General features: G+C 38.8%; 3 protein-coding genes across 4 annotated transcripts; 2 read left to right on the forward strand and 1 right to left on the reverse strand.

Moving 5' to 3' along the window:
- The first annotated feature begins 1,072 nt into the window (after window positions 1-1,072).
- lrit1b (leucine-rich repeat, immunoglobulin-like and transmembrane domains 1b) lies at window positions 1,073-4,494 on the forward strand. The gene is made up of 4 exons (XM_008436873.2): window positions 1,073-1,469; window positions 1,811-2,271; window positions 2,449-2,754; window positions 2,863-4,494. Exons 1-4 carry the CDS (start codon window positions 1,348-1,350, stop codon window positions 3,927-3,929), a joined length of 1,956 nt encoding a protein of 651 aa, XP_008435095.1. The 5' UTR covers window positions 1,073-1,347; the 3' UTR covers window positions 3,930-4,494.
- A 308-nt stretch (window positions 4,495-4,802) lies between these two features.
- Window positions 4,803-8,300, forward strand: LOC103481440 (leucine-rich repeat, immunoglobulin-like domain and transmembrane domain-containing protein 2). Its single transcript, XM_008436874.2, has 3 exons — window positions 4,803-5,493; window positions 5,711-6,492; window positions 7,036-8,300. The coding sequence occupies exons 1-3, from the start codon at window positions 5,384-5,386 to the stop codon at window positions 7,821-7,823; spliced, it is 1,680 nt and encodes a 559-aa protein (XP_008435096.1). The 5' UTR covers window positions 4,803-5,383; the 3' UTR covers window positions 7,824-8,300.
- Window positions 8,301-9,586: 1,286 nt separating this feature from the next.
- On the reverse strand, window positions 9,587-25,842 carry LOC103481441 (cadherin-related family member 1a-like). Of its 2 annotated transcripts, XM_008436876.3 has the most exons (18): window positions 24,687-25,842; window positions 23,606-23,701; window positions 22,855-23,000; window positions 22,731-22,781; window positions 21,863-21,952; window positions 21,701-21,787; window positions 20,299-20,415; window positions 19,416-19,559; window positions 19,246-19,324; window positions 19,045-19,145; window positions 18,133-18,336; window positions 17,736-17,888; window positions 16,747-16,911; window positions 14,666-14,733; window positions 13,325-13,553; window positions 12,834-13,088; window positions 12,256-12,491; window positions 11,109-11,198 (listed from the first exon to the last, which is right to left on the reverse strand). In XM_008436876.3, exons 1-17 carry the CDS (start codon window positions 24,745-24,747, stop codon window positions 12,294-12,296), a joined length of 2,244 nt encoding a protein of 747 aa, XP_008435098.1. In that variant the 5' UTR covers window positions 24,748-25,842; the 3' UTR covers window positions 11,109-11,198; window positions 12,256-12,293. The 2 variants fall into 2 exon arrangements, with proteins under 2 accessions (XP_008435097.1, XP_008435098.1); XM_008436875.3 differs by lacking the exon at window positions 12,256-12,491 and having other exon boundaries at window positions 9,587-11,198; window positions 24,687-25,836.
- Window positions 25,843-27,772: the final 1,930 nt, after the last annotated feature.

A 27,772-nucleotide genomic window follows, 5' to 3' on the forward strand; every position in this document is an offset into this window, starting at 1 on the left:
AGAACTAGGATGGAATATAAATACCCAGCAAGCTTTTCAAATATTCATTTAAAACAATTTTAAAACGATGTGTTTGTTTTTTTGTTTTTTTTTAATTACCCAATAATGTGATGCTTTAAGTTGGTCCATTTCATAAGCAAGTTTTTGACCGTAAAATGGCAAAATGTTGTTCTAGAACAAAGGGAAGGAGAAAGTGGGAGAATGAAAATTACATGGAATTTGTCATTTTCTGACTGATGAGGTGCTACGATGGAGACAGGTGCAGAAATGGACGTTTGTCTTATGTAGGAGAGCCTCTGTATAAAGAAACAGAACAAAGACAAAATGATAAAGAGACGGAGAGATGACTGGATTAAAGGATTTAAAATCCCATCAGAGCCGCCGTGTCATTAAACTTCTGGACCTGCAAAAACCCCTCAGGGACTGAGGCTCATTCAGAAAGTGTGTCACAAGCAGACACACTTTACAGGCTGGATACAAAATACACATTTATTCCCGTCCAGCAAGGAAGAATACACACATTCATCATAAGCATGAATATGCTATTATGTGCTCTTGATGACTTATTTTAACTTATACATTTGAATTTATACATTTTAATTTAAGCATATGATGAATGTGAGCAATGCATAGTTTAAAACTCACTTTAAACTGACTCAGTTTGTATAAAGTACATTTTGCCTTCTTATGGGAACTTATAGTAGTCAAAAAGCATGGATAAATATTCAAGGATGCACTTCAACAACATGGTTTCTTCATGAGGTCTGAGTACTGATAAGTAAACAAGACAATAAAACAAAACACGTCGTACCTCTTTTTACTCTCAACTGCCATCTAGTGGGGAACCAGTGTAATTTTGTCTTTGTATCCTTTTACTATATTTTTTTATGTGAAAACAATAATAATTACAAGTAAGAACTCAAAAATACTAATACTGACATCACTGTTAAAATGTTTTCCCCACACAAATGTATTGTACAAAATACTCAAAACTGCTAACTCTGGTTATTTTCTTTTTTCCGCTTGAGGCTTGCGATGCCACATTCAATATCCCACTATTTTTTTTAGATGCCAGTTTGGAAAGCAGTTCTGAAAGGGAAAAGCATGCAGCCTATCAGCTTCAGGGAAAGAATAGCCTAATCGTGTGAATGAAAATAACCCAAGTCCTCTTCTAATCCCTGCCTATCCCTTTTTTATCTGTGGATTCAGAGCAGGCGGAGCAGTTGGCGCTGTGAGCCTCGAACCACCACCATGTACCCGACGTTCCGTTAGACCTTAATTGCTGCTCTTTAATTAATTGTAGTTTAGTCTCGTAGAGCTTTAGTTGCTTGCAGATAGGGGGGAAACATGAGCCGGCACTTTGCTCCTGCTTTTTGCTTGGCTTTAGTTTTTTTCCCTGTTTTAAGCACATCATGTCCTGCACAATGCAGCTGCTTCTTTCACAAGTTAAGTGACGGATCAAAGGCAAGGTAAGTTATTTTAATTTAGTTTGCATTGGGAGCTGTTACATTTGTATTGCATGCCAACTGCTTTTACTGTTGCTTTCTACAATTCAGTCACTCTGTAATAAACGATTGCCCTGCGCTGTTCTTTAATCTCCTTTGCTTATAACTGAACAATAGGTTACCACCTTTTCCCCCGGAATGATTGCATTTTAAAAAAAAAAAATTAAAACAAAAGCTTATAGATACCTAGTTTTTCTGCAAATATTCACCGATAAGCTTTCCAAGTTCAAATTTCATAATTATTCTTGGATTTATTTTCAGGCTTAAAGTAATCACAATTCTACTTTTTAATTTTTTTTTTACAGGAGTGTGCTTTGCAATGACCCAGAGATCACTGTGATTCCTCCGAACTTCCCATCCGACACATCAAAGCTACGCATAGAGAAGACGGCAATCACACGCATCGCCAGCAACAACTTTCACTACCTCAACAGCCTGGAGTTTCTCTGGATGTCTTTCAATTCCCTGAACTCGCTTAATGAGGACAGTTTTCGAGGCCTGTACAACCTGGATGAGCTCAGGCTGGATGGAAACTCCCTCACTTCCTTCCCCTGGGAAGCTTTGAGTGACATGCCCATCCTGAGGCTCCTCGACTTGCACAACAACAAGATCTCCTCTATCCCGGCCTCGGCCACCATTTACATTAAAAACGTCACTTATCTGGATTTATCCAGCAACAGCCTCACAACCCTTCCAGCAGAAGCTCTCACAATGTGGCTGAGCGTGAAGCCTTCCCAAGACTCGGAGTCATCTAAGCTAATTCTGGGTGAGGATCAAGCTCTGACCGTTTAGGCTACTGGAAAGTTTTCTTTTTAGAGCTGCTCTCTTTGAGTTAGGGATTAGTCTAACTATAGTTCTTCTCTGTAGTGTGTCAGGGTGTTTGACTAATTCTGGACTTGATGTTATCAAAGCTTATAGCATTTGTTCATTGCTGGTTCTGCAGGTCTTCATGATAACCCATGGCTGTGTGATTGCCGACTCTACGACCTGATCCAGTTTCAGAAGTCCCCCTCATCATCCGTGGCACTTATTGACACTCGGCTGAGGTGCGCTGATCCTGAGAGCCTGTCTGGGGTTTTCTTTACTGAAGCAGAACTTCAGAGGTGCCAGGCCCCCAGGGTGCACACGGCTGTGGCTCGCGTTCGGAGCTCACTGGGCAACAATGTTCTACTGCGGTGTGGCACTGTTGGCGTCCCCATTCCGGACCTGTCCTGGAGCCGTGCTGATGGCAAGAAAATGAATGGCACAGGTGAGTTCAGAGCAGTTACTTTTGTCCAACACTAAATAGCAGAGAGATTAAAGTTCTTCCCTTGTGTGTCACAATTAACTCTATTTGTGTATTTGTTGGATTTTTCAGTTCAGCAAGAGATTTCAAAGGAAGGCATCATTTGGTCAATTCTGAGCGTCCCTGCAGTCTCCTACAGGGATTCTGGGAAGTATGTGTGCAAAGCCACCAACTTTGTGGGCTCTGCGGATGCCATCATCTCCTTGGTGATCACTGATTCCATTCGGTCGGAGGAAGCAGTCGGTGGCGTTTCTAAGAGAGGCAGCAGAAAGAAGCCTGGGAGCGTGGGAAGAGCAGCTTACCAGGAAAAACTCATTGCGAGATATGTTCCACCACCCACCAGTACTGCAGCTCAACCCATCATTGAACCTCTTAATGGCAAAGGAGTGACTGGGAGATATGAAATTGAGAGCTACAGTGTTTCTGATGGAAATTCTCAAGGACAGTCCAAAGATTCTTACCCTCTAAAGTCAGGGGAGGTGAGTCAAGGTTTAGGCAACTTGGTGGCAAATGCTTCGTCCCTACAGCAAGTTCCCGAGAAAAGGGTAGTGCGATCGGTGAAAGTGATTGGGGACACGGATCACACCGTCTCTTTGAACTGGCGTGCCCCCACAGCCATAAACACCACCGAATTCAGTGTCCTATATGCCGTTTTTGGTGAGAGAGACATGCGTCGTATTAATGTGGGTGCCGGAAAGAACCGTATCACCATTGAAGGCCTTGTACCAAAGACAAAGTACATAGCATGCGTTTGCGTCAAAGGTTTGATTCCGAAAAAGGAACAGTGTGTAATCTTCTCAACGGATGAAGCTGCCAGTGCCAGTGGCACACAGAAGCTCATTAATGTGGTGGTGATAACTGTTGCATGTGTGATTGCAGTCCCCCTGACTCTGATCGTGTGCTGTGGGGCAATAAAGAAACGTTGCCAAAAAATGCTGGGGCGGCAGACAAAAGACATACAAGACTCCTACGTAACATTTGAGACTCTTGGTCCTGGAGGCAAGGCTAAAGGGACGGAGGGGGAATATCTGACCAGGCTAAACCCAGATGAATCCAACAGGCTCCTGTCGGCGAGGTCAAGTGTTGATTCAGAAGCTATAGCGAGGACTGAGGGGCCGCCTAATGAATACTTCTGTTAAAACGGAGCAGACAGTGTCAAGAAGATGCACTTTGTTTTCGGGGAATGTTTATCGATGAAAGGACTGGACTGGTCAGAGACTCAAATGGACATTTTGGAGTTGTCTCTGTCATTAATGGTCAAAAGAGATTAATTTACAGCCTTGACAGGAACAAAATCAGTAATTTCTTTGACTGAAAAGGGAAAAGAAAAAGAAAAACAAAGACTGGTTTTAATATTGTGTATTTATAAAAAAAAAAAAACTTTTTTATTTGTGATGCACTATTGAAAGTGATGTTTTTTCCAAGAAAATTCTCTTGATGTCCTCAACTCTTACCAACCCAGTCAGTTATCTTTTTTCACCCTAAGAGTAACTTCTGCTTTGTGTTAAGTATGAAATATAAAAGGAAAAGTTTAGAGCACCAACCGTTTGTTTAGCCTGTTTTGCATGTCAGCACACAGCATAATGTGCCAGACTGGTTGTTGGCTCAGAAACTTAAACAACAGTGCATTTCATAATATGTAAACATTTGTAATCTCAATGATATACATATAACAACTGAAAATAAATATTTTTTTATATTTAATTGTGCTTATAAGCTTTTTTCTTGATATCTCTCCATATATTGATGTAAACTCACAACATTATAAGTATTAATCCAATCATACCAATGGATCAAATGTTAAGTTTCAATTTCAAAATTGATGTAGAATATTTTTTGTGCTTTTTACATATAAGTCTAACCTTACAGAACAGCCAGAATGACATAACCGAAAAACATTATTAGGAGTCACACCAGCTAAAAAAAAAAAATGCTAATGCCATATTAGAGCATTACTTGAAGCCCAAAAGTTGAATTTGTAAATGTCATGGTGCCTAAAAGCTAAGACACTATGTTTGTTACTTGTCAAGAGGTTAACCTACTTAATATAAGTTGCTCAAAAGTTGACAGAGAAATATAAAACATACTTTACTATCGTTTGTCTACCTTTACCTCTTCTTTCAAATGATGACTCGAGCAACCTGAAAGGCGGCCAGTGTTCAGATTATTGAGGTCAGATTACAGTACTTTCCAGACATCTGTCTCACCGCGGCCCTCCCTCTCAGCGCCGTTAAGCCTGACCGGCTCGGGCCCACTGAGTACAGATGGGCCTCCTATTGTCACGCTTTGGTTGGGTTCAAATAAATTAAATTAGACCAAAGAGAAGCATTTTGAGGACACACCTGAAAGAAAAATCCCAAAATGATCAAAATACAATTGAAGGAGTGAAGGAGACGTGTAAGATTTCAACAGATCTGACAATGTTTTTGAGACAAAGTGGACCACTGCTATAAATACTCATTTTGTTCGTCTCACATGTCATTTGGTGTCTTAGGCATTGCGTCAAGGGAGATTAAGGTAATAGGCTTTCTTCCACGCAGCCGATAGGCATGTTCTGCTCCGACTGGCCTGCTTCACATGCTCATCCAGCAACATGGACGTATTTTGTGCCGTGTTCGGGGTGTTCTTTGTATTTGATATCATCACCCCTGGATTCTCTGCATGTCTGCTGGGTTGCTCCTGCACTAATGAAAACTTGGGAAGGTAGGCAATCACTTAGACTGTAGAAACATCTAGTATCTGATGTATCAAAGCTATGGGCTAGTTTTAAGAATGTTAAATGTTTCTTAAAATGTTCTATGGAAGACAAACAAACGTCTCAAAAACTGAAAATATTGACTAATTTGAGAAAAAACTGCATCTACTTTATGAACTTCAGAAATAGATGGTCTTGTAAACACTTTGCCATGTATTATTCTAGGTCTTTGCTGTGCATGGAAACCCCCATGGCGCACATCCCAGAGAACATCCCTGATGATTTTACTAAAATCCGAATTGAAAACTGCCACCTGACTGAGTTACCCCAAGGTTCCTTCTCTCAAGTTCATGCCTTAGAGTTCCTCTGGCTAAATTTCAATGAGATCACGCTGATGACCATCAAAAGCCTGGAGGGCCTCTCCAACCTGACCGAGCTAAGGCTACAAGGCAACAAGCTGACTTCGATACCATGGACTGCATTTCAGAACACACCGAGGCTCAAAATTTTGGACCTGAAGCACAATCGGTTAGATGTGTTGCCGGAGCACGCTTTGAGATACTTGCCTGCACTGACCTACTTAGATTTATCCTTCAATCAGCTTAGCATCACATCAAAGGAAGTGTTCACAAATTGGCCTCTTTATCAAATAGCAGAGAAAGCGTGGGGAAAAGAAGGTCTGGTCTCCAATGTGGTCTTAGCGCTACATGACAACCCCTGGTCGTGCGACTGCCGCCTTAAAGGTTTCGTTGAGTTCATCCGTAAGGTGAGCCCTCCCGTCATCCTCATGAACTCTTACTTGAAGTGCTCTGGCCCAAGCACCAAAGTGGACAAATATTTCCATGAGGTCCAGCTGAAAACCTGCATGAAACCGCTGGCCTCAGCGGCAGAGTCTAACGTTAGTTTGTCTCTGGGAGCAAATGCAACGCTGACATGCCAAGTCAAAGCCAGGCCACTTTCAAACATTCAGTGGATGTATCCTCTCAAGATCATCAGAGGATTTGCTTGTAAGTCTTAAGTTTCAATTATTACAAAATTAAAAGAAATGTGAACTCATCTTACATTTATATTTCAAACTGCTGTCGCATTACCCGACATGGGACCCTTTCACATCACCATAGGAACTCAGTCGGATTGGCCTATCACAAAATGTCACACTTTCATCTGGTTTGGGCCACTTTCACACTGTTCTTTGGAAACCACTTGCATAGCGTCATTTAGTTTTAGCAGCTGTTAATTGGGAAAGTATTGTCTGCCATATGCACTGACCAGTAAAGAAAAGAGGAAAGAAGAAGCAGTCAATCACCCTTTGTCCTGGTTGCTCACAGCAAAAATAAACAGTGGAACAATACCAAATCTGCACAGATTTAGGATTTGGTGTTATATCCTAAAGAAAGCAGATTACAATTGTAAAAAAAAAAAAAAAAACGGAGATTCATTTAATTGAAACCAAAAAGCTGGGGTGTGAAACAGCTGTAAATAAAGGGAAGATGTTGATTTTTGTTAATTCTAATGTAGTAGATTGATGTCTTTTTCTTGTATCCTTGTAGCTACCCAAACTCAGGTAGATGAGGAGACCCTCACATCCCAGCTGGTGATCCCGTCCGTGCACCTGGCGGACCGCGGACTCTACACTTGCATGGCAAACAACTTCATTGGCAACTCCTCTGTTGGTATCTCACTCGACATTGATTCCCCCATTTCTTCAGCTCCTCTTCCTCCACCCGTACCCATGCTGTCATCTAATGACAGTCCCCACATTGACATCCGCATCGCCAAGCAGACTGTCTATGGCATCACCTTGGAGTGGCATGCCGTGACGGACAATCCAGCAGAAACTTGGTTCACCGTCCACTTTGGTAAATACGATTCACCCAAGAAAGAAATGATCTTCATTGGCCCTGGCATAAACAGTTACTCAGTCAGCGACCTGCTTCCTGTCACCAAATATGAGGTGTGCGTCACCCTGAAAAACCATCCCCCCAGAGAGGGCCAGTGCATCGTCTTCGTGACAGGTAGCGACATTAGTCAGCTGGAGCAAAGGGAGAGACTCATCCACATCATTGTCATTGTGTGTGCCATGGTGCTGGCAGTGCCGGCAGGCATGTACGCATGCACCACGGAGGCCAGGTTCAGCTGCGTGGATCGCTGTGTGGATCTGTGGAAGAAGAAGAGGAGGCATGCTGAGGATGCAGAGGGATCAGAGAGGCAGAACACCTTTGACAGCCTGCAGGCAGCCAGCGATGAAGCTCTATATAGGGACCCAGAGGAAAAACCAACAAAGAGGCGAAAATCTGAAGACAGGTGCAGAGGGGGAAGTGCTGCTCATCTATACTAGAATCAATGTGGGGAAACTAAATCTCCCGTTAAGAAAAACATTTACCTTTAGCTCCAGTCTGTGCCTTCTTACAGCGTTAGTCTTTGTACCAAGCCTAAATTGCTTTAACATTCAGCCCAAAATAATTTTAAATGTAATAATTTTGTTTAATGATTATATAAAACTTGAAAAGTTTAGAAAACTTAAAAGTTCCTATATCAAATGTAAAAGAAAATCCAAAAATGTTGCCCAGAGATTAAACATGCCTTTCTTCCTTTGCTGATACCCTGTGTGTCCTGTATTTATATATACATGTACAAAATGAAGTATTTTGAGTACTCTTTCCTGTTTTTTATACTGCACTGTAAGTCATAATGAATACTTTGTTATTCCTTTGTCACAGGTTTGTGGATACATTTTATTATATTGCTTGTGTGTGATTTTATGGGCATAGTGTGTTGCATTTTGTTATGAATAAATATCGTATCTTTTATCGTTTCTTTTTGCAGATCTCTAAATGTGAAGTCTTATAAATGGTATGCAGGATTTTTTATCTGGATTAAAGAAAAAACAAATGCTGAGACATACTCGGATTGTTCAGCACAATCACTCAGAGGATTTGTTATATAAGCGGTATGTTCATGAATTTATACATACTCAGATTAAAGTGAATTTCCATCCGAATCCCAGTCAGGAGGATATGATATTTCTATTTAACAGCATCTCTTGAGTGCACCGAATTTTAATTAGGACAAAATATCTGGCTTTTTATCTGAAATAAGGAACATCTAGAAACATTTTGAAATACTTATGAATTTATTTCTTGAAGGTGGTTGTTCGTCGTTCCAAGGTGGAAAAAGAACAGTTGAAATGTATAATTGACAGAAAAAATAAACAAAATAATTTAAGAATCCAGGGGATGATGAAAGTGAGGAAGCAAGAGGGCTGGTGTATGAAGGTTTTAATGCTTTCATTTTCCCTTATAGGATTCAGACTCCAGCAAAAATTAAATGTATTATAAAAATAGGAGTCTGCAGTGACAAAGAGTCTATTTTATTGGAAACGCTGCAAAGTGTTTTGTATTATACATCTCTGGTTGAAATCTGTAAAAACATTATAGAATGTTAAGTAAAAAGAGATAATAAATAAACAAGACACACACACACACACAGTTGTGTTTTCATCACTTGTGGGGACTTCACATTGACTTCCATTAATTTCTACAGCCTAACCCTTACCTTAACCTTTATCCTAAATCTACCCATCACAGACCTAACCACTAACCCAAAAATAACAATTTCCCTCATGGTACATGTACACACACACACACACACACGCACACGCACACACCAGATTTGACCATTCACCTACAGAATGTGGTCTTAAATTATTGTTTCACCCACTGTGAGGTATGAAATGTATTTTCAATTCAGTTTCTAATTCATACAGTTGATTCATGACCAGAGAAATCTAAACATCTTATTTCAGTAATTATTTGTTAGAGTTAAATGTTTGCGTATAAAGCAGCAACAAGAGCAATATTCTAAAAACACATTCCTGCCAGTTGTGTCAGGGGAGTAACTGGAATGACCTTAGTAAATTTTTCCACACAAAAAGTCTCAAATTGAATTACTATTTTTTAATCACAAGGATTTAAATAGGTTTCAGTCATGCACAGTCTTTCATTTTTCATTATTGCACTTTTACATGAACATTAATATAACTGAACACAGCTTACAGAGCAGTCATCCAGCCTCTACACAAAAACACATCATAGATCAAAATATGTTCAAATATTTATTTAAAATCAAAACAGTACAAAGACAATATAAATTTTTTCAAAGGACCAGGCAAGTTAAAGTCATATTTATCGTATATAGTTTATCTCAACTTATTTGAAATAAGTATAAGTTAAGAACTACTCAGATACAAGTTATGGTTACAGCAATGATATTTTCTTTGCCTATATTGAAAGGCATTTGAGAATGAGATGGAAAGTATCCATGCACAGCTTCTACATGTTTGACAAAGACGCTCCAGATAAACATTTATTTAAATACAAATCTCTCAGCAATGCGACGCCAGCTTGGAAATTTCAAGCGTGACTAGCTCTCATCAACAATTCCCCACTAATAGACTTAGATTTCTTGTAGTCACATGGTTAAAAATAATACAGCGCTTTACACTTAAAACGGATGCATGTTCATTTATATAAAAACATTTTCTTTCCTAGAATTACTCAAGCAGGCTCATGTTACTACAGTGGCACATTGTCTTCATACAAAGGAGCAACTTCTCGGCTTTTGAAGCGGCTGATGTAACACAGTAAAAATATCAACACACAGGTCCTTCAGCACTTCATTGTAAAACGTTGCCATGTGGTTTTAGCTGCATGCTCCATTGAGCGAAAACACACCTTTCAGTAATGGGAATTTACCAGGTAAAAAATAATTTTTTGTCCTGAAAACACTGCACATTTGTGAGCATTACACTTTTCGGGATGTTATGCAACTGATGTACAGACACTAAATCTTAGTAATCCTCTCCTAGGACAATTTACAGTAGTGCTTCTTACTGTTGAGATCACATAATCCTCCTCAAGATGTCAGTGTGGTGAATTATTTGCGACTGCACCACTGACTCTCCACACTTCTCTAAGTCTAATACAGTGGAGGACAAAGTGCAGCCTACTTCTTTGATGTCTGTTAAGACTTAAATGTATGACAAAAAAAAAAAAAATCCAAAGTTAGATCCTTCTACCAATCATCACGACGGCTGCATGTAAGATAAGAGCACAGAGCCATTGACAAATGGACTGAGCGACCCTTAAACCAGATGTGTTTGCAGTTCTGTTTAATAATACCCTTGGTTATTCTCGTTAATCTTCTGCTCCAGCTTCATTTTAAGCTCAGACACCAACGCAGAACTGATGTTTCCCTCTTTGCGGCGGCCAGGCTTTGCCTTCTTTGAACCTTTGTAGGCCAGTGCACCAGATATGGTTGGGACCGCCCGGGGCCGCTCAATAGCCCGAGAGCTAGAGGGAGGCGGAGGGGGCAGACAAGGAGCAATAGGAGGTGGAGGCTTCAGCCTGGGGCTGCTGGTTTCCTGCGGTGGTCTGCTTTCTGGGTCACTGATCAGAAACTTCTCTGCTGGGCTGGACAGCTTGATGACAGGGATCTTGAATTTCCACGTCTGCTGGTCCCTGGGTCGCTTCTTAATGATGCGTCGGACTGGCATGATTCTGTTTGACTTTGAGTTGCGCATGTACATGACCGTGGAGATCATCACAGTCACTCCTACCAGTACGAGAATGATAAAAGCGACAATGCCTAAAGCTCTCAGAGGATTGTCCCTACTTTTCATTAAAAATGCTGCCATTGGCCCCTTGAGAGGAGTCTGTAAAAGAGCACAAATACAATCAAGTTGAACCTGAATCAAAGGTTTGGTAAAGCATTCTTACGGAGCATGCAAGCATGAAGGATGGACGCTGCAAAGCACTGACAGAGGAGGCCCAGGCAACATGTCTACCAGTCAAGCAAACAGTTTCCCACTCGCTCTCATTCTTTACTCTGCTCTAATAAATACAACTGCTGACACAAAGCCTAGAACTATTGTTACTAGATGTTGGGAATACGTCTGGCAGTGCGCTGCAATGGGGATTTTCTCTGACTGCTTGGGAGTAGCAAGAACAATTTCTTTTGACCAGAAATGTGGTGCTTATGTGAGGAATTAGACACAGAGACTGGTGCACTTGTTGGCACCCCTGGTAAAGATGTATAACAAACTTAAAGAAAAATGACATTTTTGTTGAAGCTGTATAATCTCCCGCCTAAAATGTTAGAAAAACGCAACATTTAAATTGAGCACAGTTACACTTGGAAGACTGTGACAACCCTAAAATATACAGTTTCTGTTTTGATTTTGCACGTTTTGGATCATGATCCATTTGGAAAACCCAATGATGACCCAGTTTTAACTGACTTCTCCTTCACTGCATATGATGGCAAGATAAATATGGGTCCTCAAAAGAATGAGGCCACACTATATCTGCAACCCAGGAAAAGAAAAAGTCTGTTGAGGCCTCAATAATTCTGTCAAAACAAATTTAAAGTTTATAATATGATTTTTTTTTCTCTCAACTGATTAAATTATTTTAAATTATAAGTTGGATTTTTCTCAAATTTGCAGTATGAGATTATATGACTGTGGTAAAAGGTGATATTGTTTTGAGACTTCATCTTTATCAGGGGTGCACACCTTTAAAATAAATGTATTTTTAAAAAATCACTTAGTCAAGTCATGTTCATAGGTTTAAAAATTATATATATATATCTTGTCTTATATATTTTTCAGTTTTTTGTTATAAACATAGCAAATATAAAAACACGTAAGAAAAAAACAAAAACATTTTCAAATTGTTACAGTACTCTTTTACAGACAACAACCAGCTAACCAATGCTTGGAGCTGGGTCTCGAAGTACCGGCTCTGTCTCACTTCATTCTGCGGATCACTTTGATATAGTTACTCTCGGGGTTGATTCTGGACTTTTTCACTGCGTTACAGTACAGGATTGTGGAAATGCAGATGGTCAGTAAAATGAGCGACGTGATAATGCTGGAACAAATTCCAAAAACCGTCAGCGGACGCTTGCTAAGGCCCATGAAGTATGAAACCATTCGACCTTTGACCTGGAAAAAGCACGACCACAACACAGAAACAAAGCCAAGAACATGATGAACGGCGACAAAATGAATATACTGTGAAAACATGGTGGGTTAGGAAAACACAAACTTGTGTTTAATGGCTATGAACTTTAACAAATGTATCATTTTTATATTTTACACAAACGAGCAAGACAAAAAAAAAATCAGGTTGCAAAAAGGATGGGGCTTGTGGAGATGGAGATAAAACAAAGTAGCATTAGCATAATAAGGATGCTCTCTGCTTCATGCTAACCTGCCTCCAGCTACAGCTCAGGCATGCAAAAGGAGGAAGAGGAAGGATGCTGCGAGTTAGAACAAAAGCCTTACCGCCTCTGTGATATCGATGTTGACCACAGCTGTGGTGCTAAAGGATGGGGATCCCCGGTCCCTGGCCTGGACCACCAGAGACCACTTGCAATCCTTCTGCTTGGTGATATTGTGCACAATCTCCATAGACTTGATGAAAGGCTTCAGCTGGATCTCCCCTGTGTTTGCATTGATGTCAAATGCGTTGTCGGGATCGGCTGTCATGATGGAGTACTCGATGACGTTGTTAGGAGACTCTGCGTCCTCGTCCACGGCCTGCGTGAAGGAAGAGTTGCAGTGAACATGTTAGTTTTTAGGTCTTCCCACAGAGTCTCAGTTCAGTTTAGTCCACGCCTTGGAACCCTTGAAATACCGGGACATTTTAGGGCACTATTGCAAAAAATATTTAGAGAAATGAATATGGAAATAATTCTATAGCAAGTAAATTCAGCTTTCTTCGGCGACCAACTCCTAGAGTTTATATTTGTATATAATGATTAGAAAAAATGTACCTGAACTTTGACAGGTGTCCCAATGATCATGGTCTTCTCTTGAAATTCCTCATCAAACTCCGGAGGATGGTCGTTCATGTCAAGGACGCTGACAAAGACTTCAGCGATGCTGTACTTGCCTTCTGAATCTTCCGCCTTGACGTAGAAGTTGTATTTTGACCTCATCTCTGCGTCCAGACTGGTCCAGGGTTGTGTGATGATAAGGCCTGTTGATGGGTGGATGGCAAATCTGCAGACAAGACAAGATTAGCTACTGCATGAGTCATCGTCAAAAGTGTTTTATTGTGTGTGACCATCTTAAACTACTGGACAGAACTTGGAACACCTTGCAAGGTATCTTTAACATTTTGACAAACAGCTACCACCACCATGTTTTTTTTAAAGCTTATACAGTATATCTACTAATAAATAACGCAGACATGGACTGTATTTAGTAATTAGATAACTTCTAAAATCATTGGTGTTAAAAAATCTCTGCCTTTGGCTTTAAATTGTAAGTATCCAATGTTTTTTATGATTGTATTGATAGCGCCCAATGAAAAGAGTTTACCATTTGGTTTTACAATACGTACGATAACATAAACCAGGTGATTTTCTGTCACTGACAGATTTAATACCGTTAATTACTCTGTACTCGTTTTATTGATTTTCATAAAAAGAGAATGAAAGAGATGTGAGACTGTATGAGTCTTGGCTTTATTCTAGTTGCTGGCCCCTCATTAGGATTTTTTGTTTTTAACCAAAATGATTTTCCCTGAATAAAAACTATGCTTAAAATAATAATACAAAATCACATAAATACTTAATTTTAACAAATGTAAGTCGGATTATTATTTTTTCTTTAGTTGAGCTCTCTGCAATCTTATCTGGTTGACTTTTCTACATTTTCTTCTCAGTGAAAATTCACAAGTTGCTTTGAAACTGATAACTTTCGCACAATTAATGTTGATGTCTGCAGACGAGCATAAATTCTCACTTTTGCTCTGCTGCGCGTTGCCTGGCTTTTCAAAGCTACCGTTTTCTGTAGCTCCAGCTGTCACATCGCATGTTAATTGGCTCTGCCTACGTGAGATGAGGCCAGGATGGCTATTTTTAACCCTCCAATCCAATTAGAAGATTAGCCGGCATCTTGCAGCCATTTTGGAGTAAGCTGTTTGAACAGTACAGTAAAGACAGGCTTCCACGGTTTAGTCTTTGACAAAACGTTGAATTCAAACCAGTATTGCTGTTGTCGAGCCTACCAAAATCTCCGTACTTTAATCTTATGTGGAAGTGAGAAAATGTTATATCTGATCGGTGATGTAATGATAAACTGGCAGGAATAAAAGGTTTTTAACTTACAAATCTGATCCTGATCCATAAATCGTGTATTTGACTTCACCCCAGGAACCAGAGTCTGGATCATTCGCCTGGAAGAAAAACAATGTAGTACAGAGTGTTAATCCGTTATGCTTTGTAAAATGTGTACACTTTGAAGTTGTTTATCCAATAATGTGCATGTTATATTGTCACATTTGAACACTATGTCATGATATACGCTGTGATTCCTTGAGTTTGGAATTCATTGTGGTCTTTTTAAACATTTCATATGACTTTCCCTTGTAAAACAGACATTTTGTTCCAGGTTTTTACTTTGTTTCTTTAATTAAAAAACAAACAAACTGCTGAACACAGTTAGGAAGTAAACAAATGTGCAGTGCTGTGAAAAGGTATTTGTTCTGATTTTCGCACTTAAATGTTTCAGATGATCAAGCAAATTTTAATATCAGACAATGACCAACATGAGTAAATAATAAAAAACAACAGTAAATTTCATTTATTAAAGGGGAAAAGCTACCCAAGCCAACCTGGTGATGAATGAAAAATAAATTGACAAAGATGCTTATATCGTCTTGACAAAAAGCAACAAAGTATAAGAAAATAAAAAAGATTTTTGTAAATAACAGCTGGGATGCAAATACTCAATGAGTTTTGGTTATAAAATATTAGAACTGCTGGGGGGAAGGATCTGCGGTAACGCTCCATTGTGTAACTAGAATGCAGCAGTCTGTCACTGAAATAAATTTCCATTTAAGCAACAGTTTTATGCCTGGAGCGGGAGTCACTGTCCAACAGTGATGCTAATTCAGCCAGGTGTTTTCCACTAACTGCCCTCGAGCAAGGGGACATTCTAGGACATAGCTGGCCTTCCTGATGAGCTTATCAAACTGTTTACTCTCAACCGTGGATAAGATGCTGCTTCAACAAACTACACCGCAGGATTGGTGATGGTGTCGACAGAGAGTTAAAAGGGGTGTTTAGGAGCACCCTCTGCTCTCCAGAAGACTTCAGTTTCCTCAGCAGATAGAGTTTGCTCTTACCCTTCCTGTAAAGTCCAATTTATTGTTCAGGTGAACCACCAGGTGCTTTTAAGAGCCCACTATCTCAACGTCAATGTCCAGTTTTTAGCCATTCAGAGGTGGTATGTTTTGGATCATCGTCACAAACTGCTGGACAAACATGCTTCTGCGGAATTTATAGCCGTCTAGTTCCTGATGGATAATGACCCCATCGCCATATTTGACTGTCAATATGATCATCTGTCTGACACTGTTTGATCAATATTACATACAGCTTCCAAAATGTCTACACATAATATTTTCACCCAAATTTTGGAAATTTGGGTGAAACATGTAGCTGTTTTGACCTGGGAGCTCTCCAATCCTTTATTGCCCGAACCCTTTCTTATTGTTGGATATTAAGCACTGATATTAAGTAATTTTAACCCTTTCATGCATAGTGGTCACTGCAGTGGACAGCTATCTAAAAGCCATTTTCTTGTGGATTTTTATGTTCTAAATGCACACAGACCACTGAAGTGGACGCTAATGCATCTTAAAATATACTATCAACCACTGGCCATCAGCTGCAAAAGCAAGAAGTTATTTTTGTTAAATCCAATATGACCGACAGACAAAAAAGCATGCCGACGGACCCGGTCCATCCTCCTACTGTAGACAACTCCTACAGGTCAAAAAAAATATTTTGACATCAGATAACCCCTAAAGAACAATACTACTGATGTATTTTTCAAATAACAACTTTGTATGTGGAGAAAATTACAATTGATCACCTACAAAAGAAAAGAAGAAAAAAAAAAAAGATTTTTTTACAACATATTTTTCCCCACCTTTTTCGTATGCCTTAAGAAAAAAAATAGAAAAAAAAATATTTTTTTATCATAATTTATGCATGAAAAGGTTAAGTATTTTTTGATGATGTGAAAAATATAAGTAAGGGTAAAACATTTTTTTCCACATTATACAGAATATCAAAAATTTATTTTGATAATAATACATTTTGTATATTTATTATGCAAAAATGTATGCAAGTTTGTGTGCATAAATGTGACCAGAGCAGAGTTTAACCAACAACGGACTCACTGTGACAGACAGGACACTGGAGCCGCCGGGGGAGTTCTCAGCCACTCTGGCGATGTAGTACTCGGACGTGAAAACGGGGACGTTGTCATTTGTGTCCAGCAGGTTGATCACTATGTCGGCTGTCGCACTGAAACGCTCAGGAGTGTCAATCTCTACCGCCAGCAGCTGGGGAGAGAACCGGACAAAGCGACGGGTCAGTTTATTTTATAGTTCAATTGTTTACAAGAGGAGAACATTTAAATTAGCTCTGAGTCATATTCACGTTATATTCTGGGGGGTTTACACATTTAGATTCTCATGAAACATTTGGTAACTGAGGAATAACATAAAGAACTCAATTTTTTTTTGAATTGCTTCTAAAATGCTGGATGTGAGACTTGCTACTGATTTTAAAACATTCATTTGGAGATTAATTTGTTGCTTGAAAAACCATTAAAATAAGTGTGACATTCAACGCAGTTTACATAATCTCACACTGAAACATGATTCTTTGAGGAATAATTATAACGTGACTCATAATTTGCCCATTTCTTTCAGCCTCTGACCTTTACATGTTTTATTAGAATTACAAACATTCAGAAGGATGTGACAGGAAGTGAAGAAAAGTGTTAAAAACTACAGCACAGTGGCATCTTTTGGTCACTGAATCTTCATAACAAGTTTTAGATATTGTATATATGCTATGCAGAAAAAAAACTTTTTCTGGCATGTTTCCATAATAAAAATATTATGGAAAAGTGTTTCATGGCAGTGACTTAAAAACATTAGAAAAGTCTGGACTACAAAAAAGGCTTTTCAGAAAGGCAAGCTTCTTTAAACCAGAATTAATCTGGTCCAAAATAGTTTTGGCTTCGTTATTCTTTTGCACGCACAAAACATTATATAACTCATCAAAACTATATAACTCATAAAACATAGTCTCTGTAAGCACAAGTACAGTTTCTATGACACTCCTACTAAAATTAAATTGTACACTGACCAGAGTTTACCTTAAAAGATAGGGTTGGTCCCTTTTCAAAGTCTATACCAGAAGCGTCCTCCACAATGATGGTCACCTGCGCTTCATTCAGGACCGTCTGGGGAACAACTCGAAGAACTCTACTGGGTCCCACCAGTCTCAGTTTAAATTTAGCGTTTGCTCCCTGAAACGGTCAGAAATGTCTAGTGAATATAGATGTTTTAGAAATAAATACCCATATAAAAGGGTAATTATGATGCCAGATGGAGAGAACAAACGTAACGGTTGACAGATTTCCTGAATATCTTTTGTTGCATAATCAGATGTACTTGAAATGTTGGATATTTACGTAATGCTGAAAGATGAAAAAACCATCTATATTTAGGAATTGATCCATTCATTTGATGAAATGTTGGGGATGAACTCACCTGATCAGAGTCGTTCACTGTGATCTTGAAGCCTCTGAGGATCTCTCCAGCAGGAGGATGCTCATACATGGTGACCTCAAACTTGCTCTGGGGTCCATTTTCTCCATAAAAAGTAGGAGGGTGGTTATTAAGATCCACCACCCGGACAGTCACTGTGGTGACGTCGTAGTCTAACAGCTGGTTGTTGGGTCCGACCTCAGATGCCTGGAGATCAACACGTGTGAGAGATTCACTATATTTACAGTGTGTTGCAAAATGTTTTCATATTTTCGTCATATTTCAATTAAAGTCCCGTATGCCTTTTTTGAGATTTTGTGTGAGAGGAAAGCAAAAGGTTATATAATTGTGTATTTGTGGACTGGAGGGAAAATGAAACTCAATTTCAGTCATATAGATCGACAGATTTTCTTTAGGAGTATCAGAGTAAATGGTGCTGGATACAAATGTTCACCACAATTTTCTGATTTAGATGCTTTTTTTTTCAAAATGGTGAAAACCACGTGGCTCCACTTTGCTACTGTGTTGCAACACAACTACTTTGTGTTGGTCAATCAGGCTAAAATCGGGCAAAAATATATTGAAGTCTGTTCTTGCATATTAGAAAACGTAAAAATAAATTTAAGGTGTAAGGATTACAGAATGAAGACATAATGCAGTACACTTAAAGTGCACGTTGACGCCACACTTTTCAGATTTTTTGTTGGAAATTTTTTTTTATCCATTCGTTATTTTAGTTCTACGTCTTTTAATCACATAAAATCAAGTCTGTGATTTACAAAATGAGAAAAAGTGAAATTTTAGTTTATTTAATTTTAGTTCACTTCTGGTTACTTTTGCAAGGCACCGTTTGTCTGAAAGGTGGCTACACCCAAAAAATGTGATTGTGAGAGGAATAGAAAAAAAGGAAGTCACCTTCACTTTTATTTCATAGAGTTCATTTTTCAGCAGAGATGGAGGAGTTGTTAGAGAAACGCATCCACTGGTGCTGTTTATCTCAAAAACACCATCACTTCCTGGAAAACGGGGATGAAAACAAGTCAAATAAAGTAACGTGGTATTATTAACAACAAGAAGCTCAACTGGAGATATTTTTTTGTGAATTTTCATCCTTACCATTCACAATGGAATAATGGATAGGGTTGGGATTGCCTTGATCCCCGTCTTTAGCAGACACTGTGTATATTTCAGACCCCTGAAATTAGAAAAAAAACAAAAAACGTAATGGGTGAAGAAAGAAACAATATTGTAAAATTTATGTTGCATATGGAGAGCAAAGGTCTTACAGGGACCGAGACTTCGTAGATGTACCCAATGTACGGGGTTCCCACAAAGGATGGGGGCATGTCTTGGGCATCAAGGACATTGATTGTTACAGTAGCCGTGGAGGTCAGCACCTGGTGCCTTCCTTTGTACTTCCCACCTCCATCCTGTGAAAGCAAAGGCACTTCGCTGAACTCAAATTATTCTGTTTAATACAAAACAAAAATACACTCGAAAATACACAAAAAAGGTTCAACTCTCAGTGGACGTCATTTTCAAAGTGAGGTCATTCAGAGAGAACTGCTGACAAGTGACTGACTGCTGTCACGACTCTATAAAGTTATGGCAGGAGATACTAAAAAAAAAAAAAAAAGAAAAAACTTTTTTGGCATGAGACACACTGCAAAAAAGTCAAAAAAAGCTTTTCAAATATTTCTTCAGTAAGTTATAAGAAACACAAAATGACTTTCATACTTCTAAACTAACTTATTCCAACTAGAGGTTTCATCAAAATCATTCTAATGGATAAAAACTCACTAAGATATATGGGTATAAATATTATTCTGCTGTATTTTGTTTTTATTAATGTTTATCAATCAGACCTTTCTAACACATCAAGCATTTATGACAAAAAAAAACTCACATCAAGAATAAAAATAGACGTCTATAGAAGCTGTCACAGTATTCCTGCAAGTGACAGAATTGTTGGCAGGAACAACTCTCATCACTTTCCAAAGCAGCTAATTAAATCTTAGCAGCTTTAACATTGATTTAGTCATCAAGGCCTTGCTTAGGTATTGCAGTATAACATACATCAAAAAAGACATGACTTAAATGTGCAATGTTTCCACGACAATAGATTAGTGACTCCTAATGACTGCTGGTTGAGTGAAAACACCTGCTCACCTTTGCGACCACTGTGACAAAATGTGTTGGTGTGGTCTCGTAGTCCAAAGTCTCACCAGGTTTCACTCTGAGGATCCCGCTGTGTCCATCTATAGTGAACTTGGCAAATGGGGAACTCTAAAGATTTAAGAAATCAAACAGTTACTGGGACAGAAACAACGAGAAGCAGTCAAGCTAATGCTAATGCATCATTTGCTCTCAGCAGTTTCATCCATGGACAGTTTGATTTGACATTTAACACATGAATTATAACAAACACAGCACTGCTGGCATTTGGGCCTACACCAGATCTGACCTCCCATTAAGCTCTCAGTGCTTTGCCCAAATGTAATTGAAATTTAATCCACTAAAGTAACGCTATTTCCAGACTGCTCTCTTTGGTATCAGATTAATCTTTCTCTTTGTCGCTGTCCCATCGCTCGGTTCCTCCGATCCACATGGCAGCACAGCTCTCATGATGACAGCTTGACCTCTGTTCCTAACCCTGAATGTTAGACCAGCTGCTAGCGTCACCATATGCGAAAAGACGATGCGTGCTTTTAAACTGAATACAAAACAACAAAACAATAGTAAACATAAAACTAAAATGTAAAATAAAAACATAAAAACAAAAACTTTATAATGTACTCCAAACAAGGTTTTGGAAACAGAAATGTCAGGACAAATTGAATTGTTTGAGAATTCGGAGGTCGAAAGCCACAAAGAGCTCATTTGTCGTCGATCAACATTAAATTCAGCTGGATTCCTCAGAAGAGGTGGTGAGGGAGGTGTGACGAGGTTATCTTCTTGGGTTACTTCCTGCGCAAATAAAAGCTGTTGCAGTTTAAATATGAGAGCTTTTTCTAATTGATATGGGAGTGAAGATAGTAGATTCAATGCTTTTACAATAAAAAGGCTTGAAATTCTTTGGGAAACATTTGTTTGTGTGCACTTTACAAACAGGAATCATTGTTTTTGCTATAGAAAGTACTCCTGGCTCAGGTCCTCTGTGTGTAGCTGCATTTCAGGACAGAGTTAACCCTTCCATTTAGTTTGTGTACTTTTTGTTCTTCCATCCATAGAAGGTACTTCTTGGTCAGTTCTTCTACATGCAGTTATTCCTCTTTTCTAATGAAGCTACTGAAAGGGAAAGTGTTGCTACTATTTGTTTTTCCTACTCATACAAAACATTTCTGGCTTAGTGATTCTGCATTATATGTGTCTCTTAGCCTCCCAACACACAACTGGTCAATTCAATCGCAGAGGCCTCATGCAGAGGCAGGTTTTTCAAGCGGTTCTCTCCATTAAAACAGAGTGGTTTCTCCCCACTGTTGCCATGTGCTTGATCAAGATGAGGGAGTTACATATAGAACCAAAGTAAAAACATAAATAAAACGGAACAAACAGCATTCTGAAAAGTTACCTGTAGATAATAAGAAACGCTGCCTCCTGAACCCAAGTCCTTGTCTATAGCATGGACTCTGTAGATGCTACTTCCCGGAGCAGTGTCCTGATAAAGAGGCTCAGCTTTATTGTCAGGTTTCAGACACAACGGTACAAATTGTGTATTAATTTAGCATGTTACCTCTGGAACATCAGTGATAAAAGGCAGACTTTGAAATTCTGGCGGCTCATCGTTGGCGTCTGTCACAAACACTCTCACAGTCTCAACAACCTGTGGACAACAAAAATAAATACTTGTCTGTGACTAAAAAGAACTTTATTTCTTATTGTAAGTCTGAAAATGATAAGGAAAAAAAAACTTTTATGCTTTAAGACTTTAGCCATTACAGATAGGATTCAGTTATGTATTATTTTCTAATCACATTGGTTTCAATTTACATAAACAGCCAAAGTTATAGAAAGATAAACTTCAGAAAGCATGGAAAACATAATTTAACCTTGCAGGGTTAAACTTTTAGGCCAATTAGTCACAATCCAAACTGTAACTATACTGGAGGGAAAGTATGTTGTTGACAGTCACTCACTTTGCTACATACAGAAAAATACGTAGCAAAAAAATATCAGAACAGAAATAAATTATCTAAACGAGTGAACATAAATAAATAAAAACATTCATAAAAAAGTTAAAAATTATGTTCTCCAATTAGATTTAAGAGGAAACAACACTACGTTACCCAATAAAACTCTCTGTTTTCTATTTTAAGTCGGCAACATTGTGCATAATGATGACAACAACTCATGTACCACTTCTAATTCAATTATTACATTCGTTTTTAAGTTATTGCATTTGTTTTTATGAGTTGTCACAAGTATGGTAAATTAGCATGGTAAAAACATTTTATGTATAATTTCTGGCGACCATCATAAGACCTTACACCCAGTGTCTTCATGGCCCAAAGCAACCACACAGCAGGGAACCACTGCTGTGTGCTGCAAGTTGTTCAGAAACAATAATAATCGAGCAAACTAAATCTACACAGCAAACTTACTTTGTTGCGTCCATCTGTTATGCTGACAATCACTGAGATTTCATCTTGTTTCTGGAGAAAGAAGAGGATTACTGTTTTTGTTCTAGCTTGCTTTAAAATCTAACGTGTTCGTCAGCAGGCTCACCTCTCTGTCCAGCTCCTGAATTAGAGTCACGTTTCCCGACTTGGGCTCCACCCTGAAATATTCAGTGGAGCCTTTTTCAAATGTGAGGCCGTATCGCACAGGATCCCCCTCTGGATCTGTCCCGTTCAGGATGTATATCTGTGTTCCTGTCAACCACCAAATACGGGTGCAAATTTAAGGCTGCATGCAGGAAAAGCATGACTTGAAGTTCATGGTTAGTTTATGAGTAGGTAAGTCAGATCAGCTACTGGATGAATCATTTTTATTTAGATGCTTTCTGTCCCAATCAACCCTGTCCAGCTTTCCTGTCCTGCAGAAGGAGTAAATTCCCACAGCTTGATGCTACCACTGCCATGTTTCATGGTAGGGATGCATGTACATTTTGTATGTAGGCCAAAGATTTCAATACAAACGCTTGCCAGATGCATTTTTTTTGTATTTTTATTTGCAGGATTGAAAATTGTGGCTCAGCTCCATAATTATGCATTACTTTGTATTGGGGGTATGAATACTTTTGTAAGGCACTGTGTTGTTTTCTTCCTGCGACGCTTCGACATGCGTCACAATCCTAAAGGTATTATAACTGCGATAAGCCGCAGCACCGGTACATATTAGAGAAAATTCAGACTTAACCAAACAATGTGCATTGAATTTTATTTTTTCTCTGCTATATGTCATTATAAAATGTGTCACAAATTATCCAGATCTTAACATAAAAAGGTGGAAACATTCAAAAACACAGTGGACGTACCAACAGGTGTGTCCTCAGAGATGCTGAACAAGGCCATGTTCCCACTTATGCTGCTAGGACCGTTGTCATAGAAATATGGAGCATAGTCTGACTGCCCTGTATGACAAGACAGATAAATAAGGTGAATAAAATCGTCTGAGAAGGAAAAAAAATAAGCGAAGAAAGGCATTCCATGCACTCCACAAGTAAGATAAATAACACAAATCATATAGATGTTATTCAAGATTTTGTTCAAAACATCGATGAGTATTCTTTACGAATAACTTTTATGTGTTTACGGAATAAGAACAGCTGCAGTCATTCGCTAAAAACAGCAGAAATCCTAGACAAGAGTGGGAATAATGGAGTCATATCCTGTGTGTGTTATGCTCTCTGTATGAATATACAGCTCTGGAAAAAAATTAAGACACCATGAAATTATCAGTTTCTCTGATTTTACTTTTTATAGGTATATATTTGATCAAAATGGACATAGTTCTCTTATTCTATGAACTACTGACAACATGTCTCTGAAATTCCAAGCAAAAATGTTGTATTAATTGGCAAAAAATGAGAAATGGTCACAACAACCAAAACATGCAATGCTTTCAAACCTCAAATAATGCAAAGAAAACAAGTTCATGTTCATTTAGAAACAATAATACTAATGTTTTAAGTTAGCGAAAGTTCAGAAATCAATACTTGGTGGAATAACCTGGAGGTTTTCAATGGGGTTCAGTGCAGTGAGCTCTTCATTTTTCCCAGAGTTGAATATATATGCATATATATAAAGTTTTATTGGATAGTTTATGTGCCAGAATCATAGCGCAACAGAATCAAAGAGGATTTTACCAGAATCAGCATTAGAAATAATTTATCCATGCATGAATTCAAGTTTAATTGTTGAAATTCAAATGTATATATCAAAATACGGTGAAGTAAATAACACACAAGCAGCCTGAACAGTTTACTGTAAGATGGACATGCCCTCTTTGTGCTAGAGGATTAAGCAGATAAGAGCAAGGCAAGGAGTCTTAACCACACACACACACACCCACACACACAATCACACACACAAGCAAAAGAAAAACAACAGTCTTACCCAAACTGTAGTGAAGTAGCAGGAGGAACATGAACGCGTGCGTTGTCTTGTATTTCTTCATCCTGGCGCGGAGCTAAGGCTTGGCTGGCTCATGTGGAAGGCTTGGTGGAGGGAAAGCGAGCGGTGAGTGTCGTGCCCTTCTGGAGATGTCTCAGCAGGCTCAGAGAGGAGAGGCTGGGGCAGATTCTCAGGCACTAATCCAGTGACGCATCCCTTCTCTTTACAGGCATCTTCTGCCTCGCTGCATGGGCTCCAACCTATCCGGGGAGGCAACAGATGCAGAGCTGGGAGTTGGGGTTTCACACGTCGCGGTGTGAAAATTACACTTCTGCACACACGTGACAATCTGTACATGGGCTGCCTGCATCAGTGATTACTGCCAACTCAGTTTCTAGCGCGCCGTTTAGTTTTGTGACAGGGAGTCGCATTATCAGGTGCACTGGGTTTCACGTGTTGCGAGCCAGAGCCAAGAGACTCAACTGACCTGTGTGTTTACTTAGGCTAAACACGTCACATTTATGTTTTTTGTCTTGCCACACCATACCGCTTTCCTGAATGAAGGACTTCAATACCAACAGAAAAACTAACCACAGGGCTGTCTAATAGAAATATAACTAAAAAACAAACATATATATTCGTTCAAGTTAATTTTATTTCACAACTTTATAAGTAATGACATCTCTAAAATAATGACTGAACATTTACACATCTACAGCAAAAGTTAAAAGTAGAAGAAGCTGAAAGTGTGACAAATAAGGCTGTGAAAATCCATGTTTCTTTACACAGTGAGGAAGACGGTATTGTATTTTGCTGTCTGATTTTTAAAAACATTTTTTATCTTGAATGGCACTTGTGTTTTATAGACAATAACTCAAATTCATTTGTGTAAATGACCCAATTATATTGGTAACACTTTATTTGAAAGGGTGTGCATAAGACTGACATGACACTGCAACAAATATAACATCTGTCATGAACATAAAGAAGTCTTTATGAATGTTTCTGACCGTTGTCACAAAGTGTCATTAGGTAAATAATGACACTTTTAATGCAAAGTTGCTCTAAAAGTTGGATTAAAAGTCCATTAATAGTGTCAACTTTGCATGATTTTGTAAATTATAATTTAATGCAGTTGGCATTTTTAATGGACTTTCAAGGCAACTTTTAGAGCAACTCTGCATTAAAAGTGTCATTATTTACCTAATGACACTTCGTGACAACGGTCATAAACATTCATAGACTCCTTTATGTTCATGACAAGTGTTATGTCATGTTTTTGACAGTGTAATGTCAGTCTTATGCACACCCCTTCAAATAAAGTGTTACCGATATGTTCCATTTGTTCAATTAATGAAAAAACGTAGAATTGTTCATAATCTGAAGACATACTAAGAAAAATAAAAAAATTGTTGCATGCTGAAAATGATGCTTTTCATTATGCGTGGTTGATGACAGTTGTTAAACGTCATGCTTTTTATTTTTGAACACTGTTTTTCACCTTGGCCGGAAAGGAGAGAGAGAGAGACAGAGAGAGAGATACAGAGAGAGAGAGATACAGAGAGATACAGAGAGAGGTTTTGCACCTTGTCTGAAAGGTGTCGAGTGAGTGAACAGTTGTGTGACGTCTCAGAGAAGTGTGTGAACTGCACTGACTCATGCTGAGGTGCAGAGTGTGTACACCTCCTGTATTCACAGCTACAAAAATAGTCTCCAGCTGAATATTAGTCAGTAAGCAGAGAAAGCAGAAGAGGTGGAGAAACACAGTGAGGATAATAGGATATATATCAGACAAAAATTACCCATTTTCTTTGAGTCCTTGCATGCACCATCGCAGGAGATTATTACACGTTACACAGTATTGTTAAACTTTTGTTTCATTCAAGAAAACATTATATTCTTGATCCAAAGGTACTTAACATTTAGATTTTTCTTGATCGAATACAAGATAATTAAAGGCCTGGTGCTACAAAGAGGAACACACATTAAAGCGTTCAGTTTTGCGCAAGTCAACAAGAATGTAAGATGTGAAAAAAGTAACTTAGTAACTGACGATGCATTCCTCCTTCAAGCATCAAGTCTGCCTAAAGGTTCCCATTAAAATGTACGACATTCAACATCTTTGTTCTGTTTTTCAAAATAAAATTTGTTTGCACAAATAAATGTGTAATAAATCACTTTATCAGTGCTGTGGGGAATTATCAGTGTAATTTAGCGACTTATCTAAATATGTAAACCAAGAAAATGTCTCGGTTTTACTCCAAATAGACACACGATGATCCTGAAGCCTCAAAGCCGTAAAAAAAAAAAAAAAAAAACTTGGAACCACACCAAACATTATTCATCAATTTAAAAATTGACTGGCAGATGGACTTTTCCATCCCAGTTGATGGCACATCACTTCACACCAAAAGCCTGCTCCAATCTCATCCATCACTCCCCTCTTCATCCCTCCTATTAGGGTCGTTTTCCTGCCTGGTATTTGTACCAAATCATTCACATGATCTGAGCAGGTTTACAGCAAAGAGCTTGGCAGCTGCTCGCTCCACGTGCCCACGCCTCTTCCAAACACCTGTATATTTACAGATGTCAACATCTGCTGCAAGTGCCCTGGTTTGATGGTTTAATTTTAGAGGAGCAGCCAGATGGTGGACAAGAGGATTACTAGGCTAAGCCTTTGTCATCTGCTGCTTCACACCGACTTGTTTATGGGGGAAACGGGCTACATGGTGGACCCCTGATGGTCCATCAGTCTGGCACAAACAAGAGAAGAGCATGGATGACAAACGGTAAAACAAGCAAGTATTTATATGTCAGATTACTCAGCAGGAGGTTAAAGAAGGAAACCGCAGGAGATCAGAGATTTATTGTTTGGAAACCTGAAGTTAGCAGGTTGTTGAATGTCATCAGTGGCTTCAAACTTCAAAATGTCCTACACTTTTAAGAACGTGAACATGTTATTGTAAACATGTCTCTTTCCAAACAGGGATTTTTACAATAATTGCAAGAAGTAAACACAATATTTTAATCAAATTCAACTGTGTTTTTAAAATATTAAGTACAAAACCCTTTTAGTTTTTAGAATTTTG

This window comes from Poecilia reticulata, chromosome 19, assembly GCF_904066995.2.
Source record: "Poecilia reticulata chromosome 19, P_reticulata-male-v2, whole genome shotgun sequence".
In the NCBI taxonomy this organism is placed as follows: Eukaryota; Metazoa; Chordata; class Actinopteri; order Cyprinodontiformes; family Poeciliidae; genus Poecilia; species Poecilia reticulata.